At 40.3% G+C, this 23,749-nt stretch overlaps 1 protein-coding gene and 1 long non-coding RNA gene across 2 annotated transcripts; one reads left to right on the forward strand and one right to left on the reverse strand.

The window, feature by feature from the left end:
• Positions 1–9,978: 9,978 nt before the first annotated feature.
• Positions 9,979–12,110, reverse strand: LOC124109990 (uncharacterized). Its single transcript, XR_006857148.2, has 2 exons — positions 12,010–12,110; positions 9,979–11,840 (listed from the first exon to the last, which is right to left on the reverse strand). It is a non-coding gene; the product is annotated as an uncharacterized LOC124109990 (long non-coding RNA).
• Positions 12,111–12,155: 45 nt separating this feature from the next.
• On the forward strand, positions 12,156–23,095 carry Prdx1 (peroxiredoxin 1). The gene is made up of 6 exons (XM_046469005.2): positions 12,156–12,285; positions 14,630–14,746; positions 17,034–17,187; positions 17,523–17,645; positions 17,898–18,028; positions 22,770–23,095. Exons 2-6 carry the CDS (start codon positions 14,641–14,643, stop codon positions 22,853–22,855), a joined length of 600 nt encoding a protein of 199 aa, XP_046324961.1. The 5' UTR covers positions 12,156–12,285; positions 14,630–14,640; the 3' UTR covers positions 22,856–23,095.
• Positions 23,096–23,749: the final 654 nt, after the last annotated feature.

Genomic DNA, 23,749 nt, shown 5'->3' on the forward strand with positions numbered 1-23,749 from the left:
GGGATTACAGTTATTGCCTGGCTATTTTGCCTTTAAAAACTTCCCCTAACCTCAGTCTCCTTGAATATGCACACGGTTTATGGTACAGGTATTTCCACTGCAATGCTACTCCCAAATTTACTTGTTAATTTTTTAAGAATCTTTCTGTTATTTATGCTGACACTAGACCCAAAGTAAATTTCAGAAGGTTTAGAAGTTTGAAGGTTTGAATGTAAAGATGAATAAATAAAGTACCAAAAGAAGAAATAGAATATTTGTATAGTGAGGTGGGAAGGGCTTTCTTCACTTGACAACCAAAGCCAGAAAATAAAAAGAACATTATTAACAATTTTCATTAAACTAAAAATTCTTCAGCAAAAGACATCTTAAACAAGATTAACAGACAAAGGCTGACAGAGTAGCGCACACTTGTAATTCCAGCTATTTGGGAGGCTGAGGCAGGAGGATAACAAGTTCCAGGCCAGCCTGGGCAACTTAGCTGGACCCTATCTCAAGATAAAATAAAATAAAGGGATGGGGATGTAGCTCAGTGGTAAAGTGTTTGCCTAGCATGTACGTACAAGGTCCTAGGTTCAATCCCTAGAACTGCTAAATAAATAAATAAATAAAATTTAATGAATATGATCGGCCAGGAGTGTAGCTTAGTAGTAGAGTGCTCACTTGGCATGTGGAAGGCCTTGGGTTCAATCCCCAGTACTGCAAGAAAAAAAGAACAGATTAAAATACATTTAACAAATAACCCAATCAATAAATGGGCCAAGGAACTGAACAGACACTTCACAGAAGATGATATACAATCAATCAACAAATATATGAAAAATGTTCAACATCTCTAGCAATTAGAGAAATACAAATCAAAACTACTCTTAAGATTTCATCTCACTCCAGTCAGAATGGCAGCTATCAAGAATACAAACAAAAATAAGTGTTGGTGAGGATGTGGGGGAAAAGGCATACTCATACATTGCTGGTAGAACTGCAAATTGGTGCAGCAGTATGAAGATTCCTTGGAAAATTGGGAATGAAACCACCATTTGACTCAGCTATCCCAGTCCTCGGTCTATACCAAAAGGACTTAAAAAAAACAGCATACTACAGGGACACAGCCACATCAATGTTTATAGCAGCACAGTTCACAATAACTAAACTATGGAAACAACCTAGATGCCCTTCAGTAGACGAATGGATAAAGAAAATGTGGTATATATACAAAATTGAATATTATTCAGCATTAAAAGAGAAAAAATCATGGCATTTGCAGGTAAATGGATGGAGTTGGAGAATACAATGCTAAGTGAAATTTGTCAAATGCTGAATGTTTTCTCTGATTTAAGGATGCTGATTCATAATGGTTTGGGGTGGGGGGTATGGGAGGATTAGATGAACTCTAAAGAATGCAAAGGAGAGGTAGGGGAAGGAAGGGGGCATGGGGATAGGAAACTCAGTGGAATGAGATAGACATCACTACCCTAAGTACATGTACGAAGACACGAATGGTATGACTCTACTTTGTGTACAACTAGAGATATGAAAAATTGTGCTCTATATGGGTTACATGAATTGTAGCACATTTGGCTGTCATATATAACAATTTAAAATTTAAAAAAGACAAATGACAAAATTGGAAAAAAATTGCAATATTTAATGGTCAAAGAGTTCAATTTTATTTATTTTCTTTTTGCAGTACTATGGCTAGAACCCAGAGGCACTCTACCCCTGACCTACAACTTCAGTCCTTTTTATTTTTTATTTTAAAGCAGAGGCTCACTAAATTGACCAAACTGGCCTCAAACGTGCAATTCTGCCTCAGACTTATGAGTTGTTAGGATTACGAGTATGCACCACCATGCCTGGCATCATTTTATGCCAGCCATGGTGGCACATGCCTGTAATCCCAGTTCTTAGGAGATTGAGAAAGTGATCTCAAGTTTGAGGCCAACATTAGAAATTATGGAAACCCTCAGCAACTCAATGAGACCCTGTCTCAAAATAAAAACTAAAAGGACTAAGGATGTAACTCAGTAGTAAAGTGCACCTGGGTTCAATCCCTAGTACAAAAAAAAAAAAAAAAAAAAAGAATTTACTCCAAAGAAATGAATACTAGAAAAACGACAAGGAAGTTTACTGTGTTGTTTAGAAGAAAGAAAAATTATCCAAATACTCACAAGAAGGAAGCTGGCAAAATAATACATTTTGCACACATAAAATAAAAGCCATGGGGCTGGGGTTGTGGCTCAGTGGTATAGCGCTCTCCTAGAATGCCTGAGGCACTGGGTTTGAATCTCAGCACCATATTAAAAAATAAATAAAATAGAGATATTGTGTCCACCTAAAACTTATATATATATATAATATATATGTATATATATATATTTTTTTTTTTAAATTTATTTTTTATGTGTAGATGGACACAACACAACACAACTTTATTTTTATGTGGTGCTGAGGATCCAACCTGGGTCCCGCCAGTGCTGCTAGGCGAGCACTGTACCACTGAGCCACAATCCCAGCCCCAAAAACAAATATTAAAACAAACAAACAAACAAACAAAAACATATGGGGCTGGGTTGTGGCTCAGTGGTAGAGTGTTCACCTAGCACGTGTGAGGCCCTGGGTTAAATCCTCAGCACCACATAAAAATAAATAAATAAAGGTATTGTGTCCAACTACAACTAATAAATAAATATTTTTTAAAAATATGGTAAAATATGGTAACAACAAAGATAAAATATATACATAAGTATTGTTGTTTTTGAAGAATATCTGTGATACTTTGTTAAGTGGGAAAAAAAAACAAACGAGGACTATGGGGTTAAAAGAGGGTTTAGCATTAGCTATGTTCAGCTTACTCAGCAACAAGGATCAAAGTCCTTAGGGCTTCAAAAGGCCAGGTTGCTAGTTACTGTCCCTGGATCAAGATTGTGCAAGATGAGGCAGGAGGCTGGTCATGAGTTTGGGGTGTATGTGTGGGGATTTCTTCCTCAGCTCTGTCTCAATCAGTACAGAGCCTGAGCCAGAGCCCTGTGTTGGAGCCTGCGTTTCTCTTTCCAGGGAGAATATGGGTGAAGGTTAAAATCCCATGTATACATCAATGGGCTACTTATTAGGGTAATAAACTGAGTTCTTTGAGCTCTGTTGGTGCTTGGCTTTCAGAACTTCATTCTTTTTCTAGGAATACAGCAATAAGCCTTGGTTATAAGGCTGCCCTTTTACCTAAAGACCAACTACATTCAAAAGGCTGCCCTTTTACCTAAAGACCAACTACATTCAACTGCATGGCTATGTTCTTGTCCAATTGCCAGAAAGATAAATCAGTCCATTTTAGACGGGCAAAAGGATCATGAAATTTCAGGGTCTTAAGAAGTGAAACAGTAGGCATCTGCAAAACATTAATTAAAACTTCACAAAAAAAAAAAAAAGAAGAAGAAGAAGGAGAAGAAGAAGAAGAGGAGGAGGGTAACATTAGATTGGATAGAGAGAAGTGATAGGAGGGGAGGGGAGAGGAGGGGAAGGGGGAATGGAAGGACAGCAGAATAAAATAGACATTATTATTGCAGTGGGTATATTCATGACTGCATGACCAATGTAATTCTGCAACCTGTGCACTCAGAAAAATGAGAAATTATATTATATCCTATCTGATTCAAATGTTAAAAACAAAACAAAAAAATAAATAAATAAACCTTCACATAAGCCTCTGGGATTCCAGTAAAATCTTAGGAAGCTAAATAGCTTCTTCCTTAGACAAAAATCCTTTAGGATCTGGGCAATGGACAGACTGAGATATTATTACTTAAGTGGCCAATTAGTAGTTAATTAGAGCTCTGAAACTCCCTGCCCAAGCCCTGCCTGGAAATCCTCTTGAGACAAAAGCAGTAAATTCAGTTTGTAACTCTGATCAAAAAACATTCTTCAGGACTGGGGATGTAGCTCAGTTTAAGAACTTGCTGCACATACACAAGGCCCTGGTTTTGATCCCCAGCACCACACACACACACACAAATGTTCTCCAGTGAAAATCCCCACATTGGGGGTTGCGGGTATAACTCAGTGGTAAAGCATGTACTTAGCATGTACAAAGCCCTGGTTTCAATCCCCAGCACACACAAACCCATACAAGAAAGTAAAAAGGAAGGAAGGGGGAAAAAAATAAGCCCTACACTGTTTTGTTCCACCTAAGGTCCAATTCTTATGTAAAAAAGAATTACAAATGTTATCTTGCTTTGTTTTGTGTTTTTGGTACTGGGTATTTAACTCAGGGAGGCTTTATCACTCATATCCTCAGCCCTTTTTATTTTTTATTTTGTCTTGCTAAGTTAACTAGAACCTCACTAAGTTTTTGAAGTTGGCTTTGAACTTGTGATCCTCCTGCCTCAGCCTTCTAAGTAGCTGGGATTACAAGTGTGCTTCAACATACCTGGCTTTTTTTTTTTTTGCAGGGGGTGTGGTACCAGGAATTTAACCCAGGAACCCTTGACTGCTAAGCCACATCCTCAGCCCTATTTTGTATTTTATTTAGAGACAGGGTCTCACTGAATTGCTTAGCACCTTGCTTTTTTGCTGAAGCTGGCCTTGAACTCACAATCTTCTTGCCTCAGTCTCCCAAACTGCTGGGATTAGAGGTGTGTGCCACTGTGCAGTCCTGACACATTGTTTTGTTTTGAAAAAAAAAAAAAAAAAAGAAGTCACAGTGAGAGTCCCAGGCCTAGATTAGTTATCCCTAAGTAAAATTCTCTTCTGTCAGCAATTCTGGACCATCATCTAGACCAAAGTGGTTGTGGTTGGCTAAATGTAAGTGGAAGGTGATTTGCAATGCTCCCTGCCCCTAGTAAACTCAGAAAGTAATAAATACCTGGAGGAACTATATTTTATATTTAACCTTGATAGTCTATGGTAAGGAAGCAAGTACCTCAGTCTCTGAAAGTGAAATAGAGAAATTGATTAGTTTAGTAAATACCTGTTCAGCACATTCTCTGTACCTTACATGAAAAGGGGATTGTATACTCATGACAGATACAGATGAATGGGATGAGGAGAAGATTCTATCAGTCTCCTTGCTCCAACTTGGTCCCATTTTCATTCTCATGACACTCAAAAATGAGATTATCAAATGTGTAGTTAGCCACCTGCTATGATTTAGATATGTTTTGTCTCCTAGAATGCTTGCAGTAGTTTAATCCCAAAAGTCATATGCTAATAGTGTTGAGAGGTGTTTGGAGGTGGAGCGTTTAGAAAATGATTAAGGTTAGATATAATCATTAGGATGGAGTACTCATTATTGAATCCTGATGGCTTTATAAGAAGAGTAATAGAAGCCAGACACAAAGATACACATTATCTGTCTTTTGCCATGTAATGACTTGTGCCACTTCGGGACTCTGACAGCAAGGACATCTTCCAGCTGTGGTTGTAGCTCAGTGGTAGAGTGCTTGCCTAACATGTGTGAGGCACTGGATTTGATTCTTAGCACCACATAAAAATAAATAAATAAAATATTATGTCATATACAACTAGAAGAAGAAGAAGAAGAAGAAGACGACTACGACGACCATCTTCCGTGAAGTGATGCAGCTAAAGGAGGCCCTCACAAGTGCCTGCACTTCTAGCCTCCAAAGCTGTGAACTAAGTAAATCTCTTTATTTTTTATTTTTTTTATTTTTTTTGCAGTATTGGGGATTAAATCTGGTAGCTCTGCCACTGAGCTACATCCCCAGACTTTTTCATTTTTTGAGACAGTGTCTTGCTAAATTGTTCAGGCTGGCCTCAAACTTATGATCCTCCTGCCTTAGCTTCCTAAGTTGCTGGGAATTACAGGCCTGTGCCACTGCTCCTGGCTGTCTGTTCTTTATACAGTTAGCTTGCCTCAGGTATTTCATTACAGAAACAAACAAACAAACAACAACAACAAAAAACTGGCTAATAAACCAACTGAGAGAAATAACCTTTTCCCTGAAGTATCATGCATCCATTTCCACATTCACTGAGCACCAATTGCTTATAGGCCATGTTCTGGATGCTGGTATACACAAGTGAGGTTGTAGCCCAGCCCTAAGGAATAGATAGTTCTATATAATGGTTCTCAACTTGTTCCTCTTCAATGCTCCAAGTTATTTATAGCCAACGTAACCTTGACTCACTATGATCATGGTCAGCTGGGAGAAGAGAAAAAATAATAAATGATTACAAAATCTTGTTATGAGGGGCTGGGGATGTGGCTCAAGCGGTAGGGCACTCGCCTGGCATGTGTGCAGCCCGGGTTCGGTCCTCAGCACCACATACAAACAAAGATGTTGTGTCCGCCGAGAACTAAAAAATAAATATTAAAATTCTCTCTCTCAAAAAAAAATCTTGTTATGAGTGCTATCTGTGACAGAAATATACAGAGTATGGTGGAAATTCAGAGGAAGGGGCACTGAAAATCAAACTGGGTATGGGGAGTCTATCAGGAAAGGTGTTCAAGAACTGGTAATATCTCAGTTCTGGACAAGCAGGAATTAAACAGAGAGGGTACAGGATGTGAAAGAACAAAGAAATCTGCAATATTACCCTCCATGCAATCAGTGCTTTATGACTAGAGCACTGTGAGATGTATGTGAGAGAGAAGAGACAAGGGTCAGGTTGTAGAGGGTCTGTATGTTCAGCTAAGGAAGGAGATTGAGTTTTATGCTAAACCAAATGCTATGGGGAGGTCTCAGTGAGAAGGGGTTGGAAATCATGTCACATTAAGGAATAGTTGGGGCAACAAGGATGTTTAAGTTGAGAAAGAGAAGAGTTAGGGGAGATAAATCTGGCTGGTTTCAGACACGTGCAGACTTTTTAAATTAGTTACTTCAGAATTAGAAAGGGCCAACCTTCTAACCTTCTTCCCTTTTTTTTTTTTTTTTTGGTGCAGGGGATTGAACTCAAGGGCACTAGACCACTGAACCACATCCCCAGCTCCCTATTTTGTATTTTATTTAGAGACAGGGTTTCACTGAATTGCTTATTGCCTCACGGTTGCTGAAGCTGGCTTTGAACTCTCAACCCTCTTGTCTCAGTTTCCATAGCTGCTTGGATTATAGGTGTGTGCTAGTGGCCAACCTTTCCCGAGGCTTGGTGAATCATACATGACAAGCAGGTTAGGGGCAGGTTATCAGACCTCTACTAACATCTTTTGTCAAGTGCCCCAACTGTTCATCAATCTGGGATAGCCCTCTCTCAAAACCCACTCTTTTGTCTTAAGAGTTCTCAAATTAGGGTCCATCTGTCTGCCTGACATTCCTCTGGTGATGGTAGGAGAGAATGTAGTGATGCCTCTAGTTGCAGAATTATGGCCTATAATCAGCCAAGGGAACATGTTTAAGGATGTTGTGAAAGGTTGGATCACATCTGTGGTTAGAGGTGTGGTGGAGTTGGGAGTGAATCAGAGTGAGGCATTCTTGCCCAGAGGTAAAGTTCTCCTTTTCCATCTATGTGCTTTCTCAGAACCTTTTGTGGTTTATTTCTGTTTTCTCCTGTCAAACCAAAGAGGTATTATAGTCCCCAAATCATCTTTCTTCTAATTGCAGTGCTTCTGGTGAGCAAGGCACTCTTTTCTGGAAGCTCTGGCCAGTGCAATGACTATAAGTATGAATGCATTAAAAAAAGGTAAAGGATTTTCTTTCCTGATTTCAGATTGAGCTGATTCTGCTAGCCAGGATAAATGGATCAGAAGATTAGATAGGAGAGAAATCTACCAGTCATTTATTTAACTTTCTCTAGTTCAGTGGTTCTCAATCGGAGGTGATTCTGTACCCTGGGGGACAGTTGGCAATGTGTGTCGGGGATACTTCTACCATCTAGAGGGCAGAGGCCAGGATATTGCTAAACATCCTATTATGCACAATTCAACCCCCAAACAAGGAATTATCAGATCTCAATGTCAATAGTGCTGTGGTTGAAAAATAACTGAAAAAATATTTACTTCTACAGGGATTTGGTGCTAAGAAAAAGAATCTGAGAATTAACTACTCCCTGGAGCATCAGATGGCTGGAGATAAAAACCAACTTTAATTCTATAAACTTAAGCTAAAAATCTGCTACTTGTCTGGCTCACAACTATCCATGGTTGATTCATGTCCTTTTTACAACTCTGGTCTGAAATGTTTCTGTATATTCATTGTAGATCTCTTAAAATTGGGCGGGTGGAGGGCCTGATGTTGGTGGCACATGCCTGTAATGCCATCTACCTGAGAGGCTAAGGTAGGAGGATGGCAAGTTTGAGGCCAGACTGGGCAGCTACATTCCTATCTCTATAATGATTTTTTGATAGACTAAAATAGCGGGTATCAAAAAAAAAAAGAAGAAAAGAAATATGTATCATCTTTGATTAAATGTTTCTCAAACTGCTACCCATAGACCTCTGTGGGTTCAAATATAACTTCATAAATCGAATTCTTGTAAATTTAACAATCCAAGTGTTTCCTTAGTGTTTTTTGGAGCTGGGGTTGCAGTTCAGTGGTAGAGTGCTTGCCTAGCATGTGTGAGGCACTGGGTTTGATTCTCAGCACCACATATAAGTAAATAAATAAAATAAAGGTCCATCAACAACTAAAAAATAAAAATAAAAAAAGAACATGTTTTTCTTTCAGTGATAATAAAAAAAATTAACATGAACATATTTCAAATAATTTAGATAACCTCATAAATGGGTGCTTTCCTGTGAATCTGGTTTCCTTGATTTTATTTTTCATTTATTATAATTACATGAAAACATTTTGGTTTAATGGTTTATAGGTTTAATTTTAATGGTTTATGAGTTTATGGTAGGCTAGTATTTAGTTTAGCAAGACTTAATGTTAAAATGATTGCTGCCTTAGGACTTTGCTTTAAACTCATTTATTGAATTGCCTTACCAGTAAGCAACATAGAAGAGACAATGGCTATTGATGAGTCAGGTAACTGTCTCCCACAGCAAATTAGTGCTGTGAAGTAATTACTGTTTTGTTAAGTTAAGGCCAAATGTTGTCAAAGAACACTTATGAACAAAGGTTTCATGGTACTTTGCACAAGAAAAAAATGGTGGAAAACTGAGTCACTATCCCTGGGGTGTAGGCAGGATAGGTATGCAAAGCCCAAAAGGAGTCCCAGAGTAGCAGTTACAGCCACATTCATGGAGGATATTGCTTGCAGGAACCTTGCCTTGTATATTTCAAGTTGCAATAATTGAGCAGCAGCAAAGGGTAGTAGTCTTTAACAGGGAGAATGTTTTCCTGAGATGGTATTTTTTTTTCCAAAATTGCTTTCTGGGAAACCTATTAAAATGCCAGCTTCAGAAAAAAAAAATTAATAAAACTTAAATAAATTTAATAAATTAAACCAATACAGGAATTTTCAAGAATTTTTTCCTGCCAGGCATGGTGGCACACCTCTGTAATCCCAGCGACTCTGGAGGCTAAAATAGGAATCCAGCTTCAGCAATTTTACAAGACCCTGTTTCAAAAAATGAAAAGAACAAGTGTTGTAGCTCAATGGTGAAGTGCCCCTGGGTTCAATCCCCAGTACCAGAGCCAAACCAAATCAAATCAAACCAAACCTTATAGTTAAAATAATTCTACATCTCAAAAATCTTCAATATATCCTTAATTTATTAAGCACTCTTAAGCCAGTTACAGCAACACATTTGACACGACAAAGATAAATAAAACAGGAAGAATTTTTCAAGATCATTGTCAATAAGTGAGGAGAAGACAATAGCATAGGTGTTGAAATAGAGCTAGAGGTACTTAACAGGCCCTTTGAGAAAGCCTCTTCCCAAACATCTGGGGAAACTCCACAATCATTTATATAGATGGGAGCTCAGCAGATTTCCTCTCTTTTCAAAAAAGTTGTATTCTTCTCCCCCCTCCCCCACTCTTCTCTCCCTTTCTTTTTTTTTCAGCACTGGGGATTAAATTCAGGGCCTCACACCTGCCAGGCAAGCACTTTACCAATGAGTCACTCTTTTTGTTTGTTTGTTTCTTTTCTTTTTTTTTTTTTTGAGGTGAGGTCTTGCTTGGTCCAGGCTATTCTCCAACTCATAATCCTTCTGCTGTTAGACCAGGACGCAAGAAAAGACCGCTGACTCCAATTAAAATCAAATTAAAGCAAGCTTATTATTTCAACCGGCCAGGCTGCCTCTCCCACTCCTGATACCCAGCACTTTGTCTGCATGACACAGCACTTCTCCATTTCTTATACTACTTAAGGGACCTGGGTATAAGCACAAATGGTGGAAGTGGGAGATAGGAAGCAGAACTCAGATCAGCAAGCTCTTCTTTATCACCTGATACAGGGGTGTGGGGGTGTGGAGGGTGGGGGTGTGACTGCCCTCTAAAGCAAGGGTCTAGGTTATATAGGATTCATTTAGGGTGGGCCTGGAGGGTAGTTCCTGGGGTTCATTGTATTGGGGTGGCCTGATCCCTAAGGGTGGGAGAATAGGTGCCAGTCAGGTGAGAGTTCATTTTGTGTTCCTTCCCTCTGACTGAAGCCTGGACTTTTAAATGACAAATGCTTCAATTTTACCCCAGAGCAGGTGGGTGGGGGGAATAGCTGCAGATAGGGGAAATGTCCTTGGACTTATTCTCCATATCCTTCACTGGGGACAGAATCAAGTACATAATTTTATTTATTACTATTCTTTAAATGCTAGCTGAACTCCTGTTTTTTTCTTTAATGTAAAGTACAAGTAAACTACAAGTCTGTCTTTGATTATGGCCTTTCCCTGTTCTCTTTTACCTAAGTGAGGTGTTCCTTTACTTGCAACTCTTGCCAGGCCATGTGCAAGATGCCTTCTAAGGCAGAGCAGGGTGCTGAGAACATGTTCCCTCCTGGAGAACAGTATGAGCTCCTATTTTATATCAGATACCATGTTGTGACTTGGGGACATAGAATTGGATGTGACCTATATCCTACCCTCCAGAAAGTCAGTCTAGCAGGTAGAAGCTGACATGTAAACAAGTAAAATACCTCAAAAGCATTGTTTAGGTACAAAGTAGGTAATGATCAATTCCAGGTGAGTGAAGGTCAATAACAATTTGAGACTAAGTCTGGGTGGATATAAGCAAGGTCAGAAACAGCTTTAGAGGAAATAAAGTTTCAGCTGAGTCTTTTTTTTTTTTTCCCCCAGTTGAGACTTTTAAAGACTTTTTTTTTCTAGGCCAACTAGGGGTCATGGGCTCCCCTGGCTTGAACAAAAGCCTACTTACTGTCTTGAAACAATTACACTGTTCAGGGTATTATCATGTGAACCGGATGGAAAAGTTATAGTAGAAATAATAGCTAACACTTCTAATGCACAGTAAAGAGCTAGATGCTGGGCTATAAAAGCTACAGACTATCTCAATTAAGTCTATTATTTTCATTTTAAAAGTGAGAAAATAATGCTTAGGAGAGACTTGCCCAAATTCACATATAAAATGAGAGTGAGTTGTAACTCAGGAAATTGACTATAGAGCCCCAGATTTTTAAACCACAAATCAAAGGACTGACATGATCAGATTCATAAAGATTTCATTCAACCTCAGTGGAAGGGAAGGAGGGATGGGTAGATGGGAGAAAGAAGCATCCCTGCAATAAACAATGGAGGAGCCTGTCGAAGCAGTCAGGGTTATGTAGGGCCAGCCTAGGAAAGGCTGGAGGACCCGGACGGACCTGAGAAGTACTTGGGTAGACAGTTCTCAGAAGTTGGGATGGTTAGACGTGGTCTTCCGTGGGCAGCAGCGAGGACCCTTACCCTGGTTTGGGTAGTGCCTTTGCACGGTCCGGGTCCGGGAAGTAAAGGGAGTGCGGGTTCGGTTCCCCGCGGAGATCACTGATCAAGGAGAGAGCGATTAAGAGGGTACCTCGTGGGCTGGGGATGTGGCTCAAGCGGTAGCACGCTCGCCTGGCGTGCGTGTGGCGCGGGTTCGATCCTCAGCACCACATACAAAGATGTTGTGTCCGCCGAAAACTAAAAATAAATAAATAAATAAATATTTAAAAAAAAAAAAAAAAAAAAAAAAAAGAGGGTACCTCGTCTCCAGGCCACCCCTGGCAGAGAAGCCACAGGTACTTTTCTGGGCCCAAAGACTACCCGGCAAAACAAAGTGCCGAGTCACCCTCCTGGGGCTGCGGCGGGCGGGACTCCGCCGGATCCCCCACCTCTTTCCTCCTCCCACACCCCCAACCCGCTTCAACTCTCGCGAGAGTCCTGCTAGCTATAAAAGGAGCGCCCCGCGCTTGCTTCGCACGTCCTTTTCCTTGCTGGTCGTCGTTTCTAGAGTCTTGGGAACTTTCGTGTCTGAACTGGTGAGTCCCCGGACAGCACGGCCCTGGCAGAGCCAGGTGCAGCGCTTCACACTGGCGCATCGCCTTTCTCCTGTTTTTTCCTTGGCTTCTTGCGCCTCTTCAGGGGTGAGGTGGCAAGGCAAGGCCTGGTGCTGGACAGTGCTCAGGCTGTAAACGTACTCCCCACGTGGCCCACTCGGTGGGTGCAGGGACCTGGGGAAATCCGAGGCTAATTTCCTATCATCATGGCAGCCCGAGTTAGAGAGCGCTGATTGGCGCGGCGGGACCGGCTGCGGGTGGTGAAGTCTTTTCTTTGATAATATACTCCTGCCTGGAGGGTTCAACCTCTTTGCAGCTCTGCTGGTTTGTGGGGGTTTTCCGAAGTGTTAGGGGTCGGGGGAAGGTGGCAGGAATATCTGAAGTAGGGTTTGGCTCACATTCCTGGCCAGGGTTCTTAGATTCGGTGAAGGGGCCCGCTACCAGCCGGAAGTCTGCCTTTTCCCAGATTGGTTGGGCTTCGGACTTGCAGGCCACCGTGCAAAGCATGTTTACTCAAGAAGGCCATTTATGTTAGGGTCACGCCCTGTGGATGGTCGCTAAGTTACAGCATATTTTTTGCTAAAGGTGTTAAAAGATTTCTTTTTTTATATAGTAAAAAGTTTGCGACGATAGAAGCTCAGAACTTTTGCCCCCTCCCGCCCCCCAGTACTGAGGATTGAACCTAGGGACATTCTACCACTGAGCTACATCCCCACTTTTTTTTTTTTTTTTGGTACGGGAATTGAATCCAGAGACGCTTAAACTCTGAGCCACATCCCCAGCCCTTTTTTTCATTTAGAGACAGGGTCTCCTAAAGATGTTTAGGTCCTCGCTAAATTGCTGAGACTGACTTTGAATTTGTAATCCACCTACCTCAGCCTCCTGAATTGGGATTACCGGCCCCCCACCCTTTTATAAAAAATAATTTATTTATTTATATATGACAGTGGAGTGCATTAGAATTCTTATTCCACATATAGAGCACAATTTTTCTTATCTCTGGTTGAATACAAAGTATATTCACACCAATTCATGTCTTTATATATGTACTTTGGATAATAATGTCCGGCACATTCCACCATTTTTTCTAACCCCATTACCCCCTCCTTTCCCTCCCACCCCGCCCTATTTAGAATTGTCTATTCCTCCCACGCTCCCCCCTCCCCACCCTTATTTGAGGCAGGATTTCACTAAATTGCTTATGCTGGCCTTGAATTTGCCTTAGTTCCAAGTAGCTGGGATTACAGGCGTGCTCCCCCGCACCTGGAACCGACGTTTCTTTTGGTTATGGTATTATGAAGGAAAAACTTTGGGATTTGGAAAATTAGTTTCTTGAGGCTTTCAGACTGATGACTTAGTGATTTAAGTCTCAACAACTTATCTTGGTTTTGACCTGGGTGAATCCAGCGCAGCGTTGCGTTTTAGCAATAAATTGAATCTTGTTTGCTTCTTTTAACGCCAGGATTTTGGTCCTGAGGTCAGAAACTTGTTTTTTTAAAGGACTTCTGCTTAAACACAACACCTAAAATTTTGAAACTGAGTAGATGCCAATATCCTGGCCTTGCCTTTTAAAAAGTTGACTTTATTTATTCGTTTTAGTGGTGGCAGGAAAAGTTACTCTGAGCCTCACACTTGAATAGGCTTTCACTGAACTACACTCCAGCCCTGGATTGGGTTTAAGATTATATGCTCTCTTGGACAAATCTACCTGGAGAAAGGACAAATGTCATCCCACATTATGAAGGCAAATGTAGGCACAGTTCAAAGAAAGGCAACATGACTCTTGGGGAGCCAGGCATTCAGTGTTTGTGGCATTATGCCATTTGGGTTCTGGTCTGAATCTCCACCTCCTTCCCTCTCTGTTTCTTAATAAATGTGCAGAACAAAATGCCATTGCACAAATAATGGTTCAGTGAGGGTGATGGAGGTGACTTCAGTTTATAAAGAAATTGCTGAGCTATTTTTAATTGAAAACAAAGGCTGAGATTCAGAGGTTTGTATTGGTCCAAAAGTTGGAAAGCTTTAAAAAAATGTGCATATATATATTTTTAGTTACCTTTATTTTTATGTGGTGCTGAGGATCGAACCCAGCACCTCGCACATGCTAATCGAGTACTCTACTGCTGAGCCCCAGCCCCAGCCCCTGAAAATCTCTTATTTTGACTCGACTGCTAGCTTCTGCTTCTTACTAATATAAAATTTAATATTATTCAGAGCCACTGGACAGTTCTTTGATGAATCTGTAGCTAAGTTTCTATGTTGGTGAAGGCTGTTGGCTATCTGGAACAGTATGACTTGATTCTAATTCATTTGTTATGTTTTCCAGCTGATAGCAGGATGTCTTCAGGAAATGCCAAAATTGGGCACCCTGCCCCCAACTTCAAAGCTACAGCTGTGATGCCAGATGGCCAGTTCAAAGATATTAGTCTATCTGACTACAGAGGTAAGAGTAATTAAGTTGGGCTCATTAAAATAAAATCTTTTTTTGGGAGGGGGGGTACTAGGATTGAAATTGGGTACTCAGTACTCAGCCACATCCACATCCCCAGCCCTAATTGTATTTTATTTAGAGACAGGGTCTCACTGAGTTGCTTAGTGCCTCACTAAATTGCTGAGGCTGGCTTTGAACTCATGATCTTCCTGTCTCAGCCTTCTGAGCCACTGGGTTTACAGGTAAAAAAAAAAAAATCATTTTATAATCTAGGGATGATTTGTTAGATTTCCCTGTGTTTCTTATGTTTGACTATAAAATGTTTTGTCTCCTAGGACAGTCTTCAGAGAAAAAGGCTTTAACCTTTATGTTGATGTGATTATCAACAGGAGAGATCTTAGGTCAAACCTTTATACTTTTGGAGAAAGTATGCTTTTTCATTTTGTGTGGACATGCTAGCTTAATTACCTTTTCAGTGTCCCTTTTCAATTACATTAAGGGAAACATTACATCTTGTATAATAGGACTTCTACATTTAGTCTGAGAGCTCTTTGGAGTTGTGATTTTGCTTATTTAGTTTGTGAAAGGTTTGCATCACAGATCTTACATTATTATGTAGAAATCTTAGGCACATTCCCTTCACTGTTTTACCCCCAGGGAAGAGTTCATGATGCAGTTGGAACACCTCCTCTTTCTGTTGTCATAGTTCCATGCAGACACTTGCCAAGTTCTGTGGAGACTCTTCCATTCTTGACTTGAAGTCCCAGAGCAGCTTGGTCTTCTGGGACAATTGAGGTTATAGAGTCCTTAGAATATAAACCTTAAATATAGTTGTCAAGTGTACCTTTCTTGGGTGGTATAGTTTCAATTCCTGACATCAGCTATTTTTGAAGTGGGAGTCTCACTGTGTTGTCCAGGTTGGGCTTGAATTCTTGGGCTCAAGTGATCCCATCTCAAGAGTCCCAAGTAGATGGGACTATAGGTGCATGCCATGCCCAGTTGGAGTTAAGCTTTTAGGTAGAACTTTCATTTAGATTTCCTGACATATCACACTTTTTTGTGAGATTAAATAGGGCCTTAGGAGGAAATTTTTCTGGCAAACAAACCACTTTGACACTGGCCCAAAAGCATAGGCATATGGTTACAGAGCTGCTCTCTACTCTCTAGGGCTTGACCTTCTGAGGCTTCAAAGTGTTTGTTAGGCAAAACCCTGGAGATTGTTTACATAAATCAAAGGATACTTGCTTTTGGAAATAAGTGAATATTTGGAAATGTTCCATGGTTCAACAACCATTAGGTATGGTGAGAGGGTGGCTTCATTGTCATTGTAAAGGTCATCCAGGAGTAATGTCAGTGACTAAAGTAAAATTGTAGCTAGAAGTTCAGTTATCTTCTATAATTCTTTTGGAACTTTTTTGCTTCTAAAAATTTTCTTCTGGGTCTTGTCAGGTTTGTTAGGAAAATATTTATTGTGATTCATGATGACATCACTTAAATCTTCCTGTCCTGCCTAGCATACACATAGCCTGGGGTTCAATCCCCAGTAACACATAAAAACACACAAATTCCTACTGTCCCATTACTTGTGATTTATGTTGGAAGAAGTGCAAAGGCTCTGACTTCCTTTTGTTGGTCTTTTACCACATGTCTGTGGAGGAAAACCCACCAAGTAAGCTTTTTCTGGGCATTGTTTTTAAGCACTGGCTTTAGGCTATATAGATAATTGCATCTTTGGTTTTATTTCTTTAGAGAACTTGGGAGTTTATGCTAATATTAGCCACCTGGAGAAGGTAAAAGTTACTATTGTTTTTTTTATGCTGTGTGTATTTGGTGCTGGCACAAACCCCAAGGTCTGATGCTTGCTAGCCTGCCATTATGTTACACTACCTCAGCCCCAGAAAAGATTGAAAATTAAGACTGAATGGTGTTTATTCTGTAGCTGGCAGCTAAGAACATTGAAGGAGGAAAATAAAGTATGGAACTAGAAGGAGCTGTTTTTCATTCCTGTCCTTCCTGATGTGACAGATTATATAAATTGCTGCTTGGAGATATTTTGAACATCTTAGCACGAGAGATACTATGTCTGTCATCACTTAAAAAGACCTCTATTTCTTTAGAAATTTATTTTGGGAGGGATATCTTTATTTATTTATAGGTGGTGCTGAGGATGGAATCCAGGGCCTTGCACGTGCGAGGCAAGCACTCTACCACTGAGCCATAACCCCAGTCCCTTGATTTACTCTTTATAAAGCAAGGAAGTCTGTTTCAATGCTAACCTATGACTCTTTTCTCCTTCCAGGAAAATACATTGTGTTCTTCTTTTACCCTCTTGACTTCACCTTTGTGTGCCCTACGGAGATCATTGCTTTTAGTGACAGGGCAGAAGAATTTAAAAAACTTAACTGCCAAGTGATTGGTGCTTCTGTGGATTCTCACTTCTGTCATCTGGCATGGTAAATCTCTTGGTATATAAGGACATCTTAAACGCACCTGGGAGGCTTTGGCAATAGACTTTCTCAAGTATTGGCTTCTGGGTCCTCACAGAAGAGAATATAATGGTGCTGATCCTCTTATCATTCTAACTGGCAGCAGAGGAGAAGCAGTTTGAGTTGTATCTAGTGTACATTGGTGACCAGCCTTAACTGTTCTCATTCACTTCACTCCTGGGAAAAGTTTGTTATTTTGGGAAATTGGATTGGGAATATGGGGAAGGCAAGGAATATGTACAGTTAATATTCTTGCTGTATAAGAGTTTTGAATGGATATGATTGTGTGTTTTCTGCTGTAGGATCAATACACCCAAGAAACAAGGAGGACTGGGACCCATGAATATTCCCTTGATATCAGATCCTAAGCGCACCATTGCTCAGGATTATGGAGTCTTAAAGGCTGATGAAGGCATTTCCTTCAGGTACACACTTTTTGGGATGGGGGTGGAATTCTGACATTCATCGGGAGAATTTAATTGAAGAAAGCTAGAGCCCTGATTTGAAGAGATGTCTTCCTCATTTTGTTCTTTTACACAGGAGCCTCACTAATGGTAAGGCTGATATAGTCTTGGAGACTAGCCCATTTTCTTGGGACTTTGAACTTCTGTATTCTAACAAAGCAAAATTTTAAACCTATATTGCTTTTCTCTCATCCTTCAACCTCTTCCTCTCAGGGGCCTCTTTATCATTGATGATAAGGGTATCCTTCGCCAGATCACTGTGAATGACCTTCCTGTTGGCCGCTCTGTGGATGAGACTCTGAGACTAGTTCAGGCCTTCCAGTTCACTGACAAACATGGGGAAGGTAAGCCATCTGCCTGGTAATAAGACAGTAGGGTGGTAAGATGGGAAAGATTGTAGAAACAAAGGCTGTAAAATAAGAAAAGGGTGATTATGTCTAGTCTAGAAATTGAAATCTGGATTACAGTGATTTGTGGAGTTGGGAATAATAGACAAGCTTGAGGAGAATATAAATGCTTTTTGTACCAGCTACATACTTTCCACTTTCACTGCTGCAGTTCTGAGTGAAATGTAAGAGAATCTCAGATGTATTAGGGCAAAACAGAAGGTTGAGAATCATATCTAGAAATAAAGCACACTTTTTTGTTGTTGTACTGGGGATTGGGGCATTTCACCACTAGCTACTTCCTCAGCCCTTTTAATTAATTAATTATTAGTTTGGAAAATGTAGCTCATTCCCCAAGTGAACTGGGTTATGTAGCTCAGTGGTAGAGAGCCTCTGGTTTGATCCCCAATATCATAAAACAACAACAACAACAAAAAAACAACTTTTTAAAAGCAGAGAATACAAACAACAACAAATGGAAGAATGGAGGAGGGATCCGGACTAGAGGGTTTCAGATAAAAGTAAATTTTTCATTGGAAGTCTCAAGTTCAAGGATAATGCTTTTCTTATAAAACCTAATAAAACCTAATCATCATTGGGCACATCCATCTATTGGGTTTTAGTCTAATATTTATTGGAGTGTAGGCTCTTTTCCTGTTGCTTCATCATTGGTACTTTTGACTTTTCCCCACTCTATGAGTATAGTTGGTATCAGAGGGGACCACATTATCCTACTCAAGAGTTAGCTTAGTGGGCTTTTTTTCTTTGTAGTGCTGGGGTTTCAACCCAGGGCCTTGTGCTTGGTCAGCAAGCACTTTACCACTCAGCTACACCATAAACCGTAGCTTCCTAACTTAGGTGTTTATTTATTTATTTTTTTGTATTGGGGATTGAACCCAGAGCCACTTAACCAATAAGCCATGTCACCAACCCTTTTTTCTAATTTTATTAGAGATGGGGGTCTCACTAAGTTGCTTAGGCTGGCTTTGAACTTGTGATTCTCCAGCCTTGGACTACCAACCTGCTGGGATTATAGGTGTGCGCCACTGCCTGGCCTAACTAGTTTTGAAGAGCTCAGCTACTGAGGCACAACTTCTGGGTGTTGGGGGAATAGGCTTAATATAATTGAGGATAAGTTAATTCTGATCAAGTGCTACTGACATCAAGTCAAGGACACTGGTGAATTTGGACAAACTTCTTTCCTACATTTCATTTTCTTTCTCTAGGAGATAAATAATTCAGATTAGCTTTCATTTTTTCTCCCAGGACAGAGGATTTTTATAATCCAGATATAATTATGTATGTTTGGGAGACCCATTTGGTGCTTGACTTGAATGGAAGGCTGATACTTTGAATTAGTGAGCATTGATACTCACTGATAACCCGGAAGCACCATTTGTAGTAGCACCTGAAGGCATTAAGTTGGAGAAGTTGGAGAATGGAGACTGCCCTCTGCAGGGGGATGAGGTTTAGCTCTCAGAACAGAAGGAGCAGGGAGTAGCACAGTGTATGTGCCTTTTATTGACCATTCCTAGGGCTCTGCATATAGACTGGACTCTTTTTTTTTTTTTTTTTTCCAATAGCTCACTTATGTATTTTATTTTTATTTATTTAAAATTTTTTTTGATTCGTTTTAATTGGTTATACATGATAGTGGAATGCATTTTGACACATTGTGGACTCTTTATGTGCCAGGGATTGATCTCAGGGGTACTTAACTACTGAGCCGCATCCACAGCCCTTTTTATTTTTCATTTTGAGATGGGGGTCTGAGGCTGGCTTCTAACTTGCAGTCCTCCTGTCTCAGTCTCTCGGTCTCTGGGATTGCAGATGTGCACCACTGCTCTTGGCTAGGCTAGATTCTTGAACCCAAGCTTCCATAGTTCTGAATTGGTCTCTTGATTCTCAACTCACTAGAGCAAGCAGATCCCTTTTTTTGGGTAATCAGGGAATGAACCCAGGGCACTATATCCCCAGCCCTTTTTAAGGTGGGCTAGCTCTGAATTTCTAATCTTCCTGCCTCAGCCTCCTGAGCTGCTGGGATTACAGGCATGTGTCACTGAAGCCCTTTTTGTAACAAAAATTTGAGAGTCTGAGAGTCTGGAGTCTGAGAGTCAGTACTAGCCTAGGTACAGGTATTTTATTTGAATTAATCTTTCATTTTTTCCCCCTCCCTTCAGTACCAGGGATTGAACTCGGGAGAACTTGATCACTGAGCCACATCCCAGCTCTATTTTGTATTTTATTTAGAGACAGGGTCTCACTGAGTTGCTTAGCACCTTACTTTTGCCGAGGCTGTCTCAGCCTCCCAAGTCACTGGGATTACAGGTATGCGCCACTGTGCCCGGCTGAGTTAATCCTACTTTCTTTAAGTACTAATAAACTGTTGGATGGAAATTTCAGGCTTCCCATTTAGTTCTTGTTCCATGTATACCCTATTCCCAGAAAGCTGCTTGTATAATCTGACATCGGAGACCAAAATTATTCTTGGACCAAAAGAGGCTTCCCTCTCTCTTACTTGAGCAAGAGACTCTTCCTGTTCTCTTATCAGACTTTGGTGAATACAGATCTCCTAGAAGGTGATAGCAAATGAAAATGGAAAAATCATCTTGGGGGTCTCTCTTTGTCTGACTAGTCAGACTAGTCCAAGGTCCATTGCTAGTTTGTAATCTTTAGGAAAAGATGAAAGGCTATATTTTCTGCATAAGTGTGTGAATGAGTCAGTCTTTCTTTTTGCTTTCCCAAAGGGGTAGAAGGCAGTTTTCATCAATCAAGCCTACCCTTTTATAGTTTAGCAGAATTAAACAATACTGAAGAGTCCAACTGAGGTTATTCTTTCAGATCTCTGAAAGATTGCCAGAGGAAGCAGCAGGTGTTGGTTTGTTTTTTTTTTTTTTAATTTTAATGAAAAATTTAATTTTCTGCTAATAGTATAGTAATTTTTAATGTATAATTTTATGTTCATGAATTACATTTATATGCATACTCATTGCCACTATTTCTAGAACTTTTCCATCATCCCTAAGAATCTGTAACTATTAATTAAAAAAAAAGGACTAAACATGGAATTCCTACATGACCCAGCAATTCTACTCCTAGGGAATATACCTAAAAAGAAAAATGACTCAGATACTTGCACAAGGTGAAAAACAACCCAAATGAATGGACAAATGATGAAACTATTTATGAAGGTTTTTTTTTTTTTTTTTTTTTCTGTTTTGTTTTTCAGTGCTACAGATTAAACCCAGGACCTTGTACATTCTTATCGTTGAACTACTTAGTCCTGTTTATTTTTATTTTTATTTTATTTTATTTTTTAAAATTTTTATTTATTTTTATTGTTTAATTTTCGGCGGACACAACATCTTTGTGTGTATGTGGTGCTGAGGATTGAACCCGGGCCGCACGCATACCAGGCGAGCGTGCTACCGCTTGAGCCACATCCCCAGCCCCTCCTGTTTATTTTTAAACAGGTCTCATTAAGTTGCCCAGTATGACTTTGAACTTGTTGTCCTCCTGCCTCAGGCTTCAAGTAGCTGGGATTATAGGCCAGTTCAGGGGGCCTGAACCTAGGAGTGCTTAACCGTTGACCCATGTCCCCAGCCCTTTTATTTTTTGAGACAGGGTCTCCCTAAGTTGCTTCGGGTCTGGCTAAGTTGCTGAGGCTGGCCTTGAACTTTTGATCCTCTTCAGCCTCCTGAGTTTCTGGTGTTACAGGTGTGTGCCACTACACCTGACTTGAGCTTTAGTACCAGGAATTAAACCCAGTGGTGCCTAACTGCTGAGCCACATCCCTTGGTCTTTTATTTTATTTTATTTTTTTAGAGAGAGAGAGGGAGAAAGAGAATTTTTTAATATTTATTTTTTAGTTTTTCGGCGAACACAACATCTTTGTTTGTACACAACATCTTTGTTTTGTATGTGGTGCTGAGGATCAAACCCCGGCTGCACGCATGCCAGGCGAGCGCGCTAACCGCTTGGGCCACATCCCCAGCCCCATTGGGCTTTTATTTTGATCCTTCTCCCTCAGCCTCCTGAGTTGCCGGGATAACAGGCATGTGCCACCATACCCGATTTTAAACTTCTTTTAAAAAGAAATATTTGAGCTGGGCGCTGTGGTATACACCTGTAATCCCAGTGATTTGGTAAGCTGAGGCAGAAAGAATCTGAGTTTGAGGGTAATCTGAACAACACAGTGAGATCCTGCCTCAGGATAGAAAATAAAAAGGGTTGGGGATGTAACATGGTGTTAGAATGTCCCTAGGTTCATTCTCCAGTAAGGGAAGAGGGAAAAAAATATTTGAAGCATACATAAAATTATGCAGAGCATGATGAATACCTATTTACGTACTATTTACCATTCACAGATCTTTGTTTTGCCACTTTTTTTTTTTTAAAGACAGATTAGATTTAGAAGCATACTTGAGGTGTTACATTAATTTCTTTAACTTTCAGGTGCTTCATGAATGAATTAGGTAAAATAGTATGTTAGCACTGTGGTGAGGATTCAGTTATATTAATATTTGTACATAATTAGCCTTAAACTAGAAGGCTCAATGACAGATTGCAGGTAAGTTTTCTATTGCCTGTGTGTTTAGACTCCATAGGGCTCTGGTTTTGAGGCAATTTCTTGTCCTTGGGAGGAGGGTAGTATATACCACTGAGTAGTTAATTAATTAGTGCTACCTTTCTTTTGCAGTGTGCCCTGCTGGCTGGAAGCCTGGCAGTGATACCATCAAGCCTGATGTCCAAAGAAGCAAAGAATATTTCTCCAAGCAGAAGTGATTGCTGGGCCATCTTAGTACCAGGCTGCAGTGGGCACCCATGAGAACAAAATCTCTTTTGTATTTTTTTCATGCTTAAGACATATAACTTTCCTATAGGGTTGGGGAGACCAGCCTTTCTTCTGTTGGTGGGAATGGCCTGAGCTATACTGTGGGGATGGTCATCTGATGTATATTATGGATCAGTAGTGGGGCATCAGCCCATTGATCCTTTGTAGTTTCTATTAAACTTGAACTGAGACCTGATGATTCTTCATTTTAGAGGAGATACTAATCTTTGATTTTTAAAAAAAATATTTTTATTAGTTATAGATGGACATAATGCCTTTATTTTTTATATGGTGCTGAGAATCAAACCCAGTGCCTCACACATGCTAGGCAAGTACTCCACCACTAAGCCACAAACCCAGCCCATAATCTTTGATTTTTAAGAATAATTTATATATTTGTTGGCTTTCCTTCTTCAGGGGAAAAATAGGGAGAGCTGCCTTAAAAGTATATTGAGAGGAAATACAGGTAGACCCAGTAAATTGAACCAAGTGTACATTTTGTTTTAGTACATCTGGGGGAGAACAATGGGCTCTGTGATAGTATTTGCCCAGGGCACTGCAATTTATGAAGTAGGTTGGGTTGAAGGTTATGTTCCCAATTTACAGAGAGGGCTGTCTGGGAATCAGAAGTTTGGCCTCTCTCTAAAAATGCCTGTTTACCTGCATTGTAGGCCTAGGTCCCTTTGGAAGTCAAAGGGGGAGAGGAAAACAAAACACATGGCTGGTGGCCTTGGGTAGGGCTTATAATAACAGAAATAGTGATCACTTCACCTTCCCTGGTTTCTAGCCATGGTATAGGGCAGTAATTATTATTTTTGGGGGGTACTAGGGATTGAACTCGGCAT

This window comes from Marmota monax, unplaced genomic scaffold, assembly GCF_021218885.2.
Source record: "Marmota monax isolate L192 unplaced genomic scaffold, Marmota_monax_Labrador192_F-V1.1 WCK01_AAM20220418_F8-fsc00008, whole genome shotgun sequence".
In the NCBI taxonomy this organism is placed as follows: domain Eukaryota; kingdom Metazoa; phylum Chordata; class Mammalia; order Rodentia; family Sciuridae; genus Marmota; species Marmota monax.

Bases quoted from the DNA above. Each gene is read 5' to 3' on its own strand.
- Prdx1 (XM_046469005.2), top strand. From the start codon at position 14,641: ATGTCTTCAGGAAATGCCAAAATTGGGCACCCTGCCCCCAACTTCAAA. The intron at 17,646-17,897 runs GTACACACTTTT...TCTTCCTCTCAG, and splicing joins GATGAAGGCATTTCCTTCAG to GGGCCTCTTTATCATTGATG. The intron at 18,029-22,769 runs GTAAGCCATCTG...TTTCTTTTGCAG, and splicing joins CACTGACAAACATGGGGAAG to TGTGCCCTGCTGGCTGGAAG.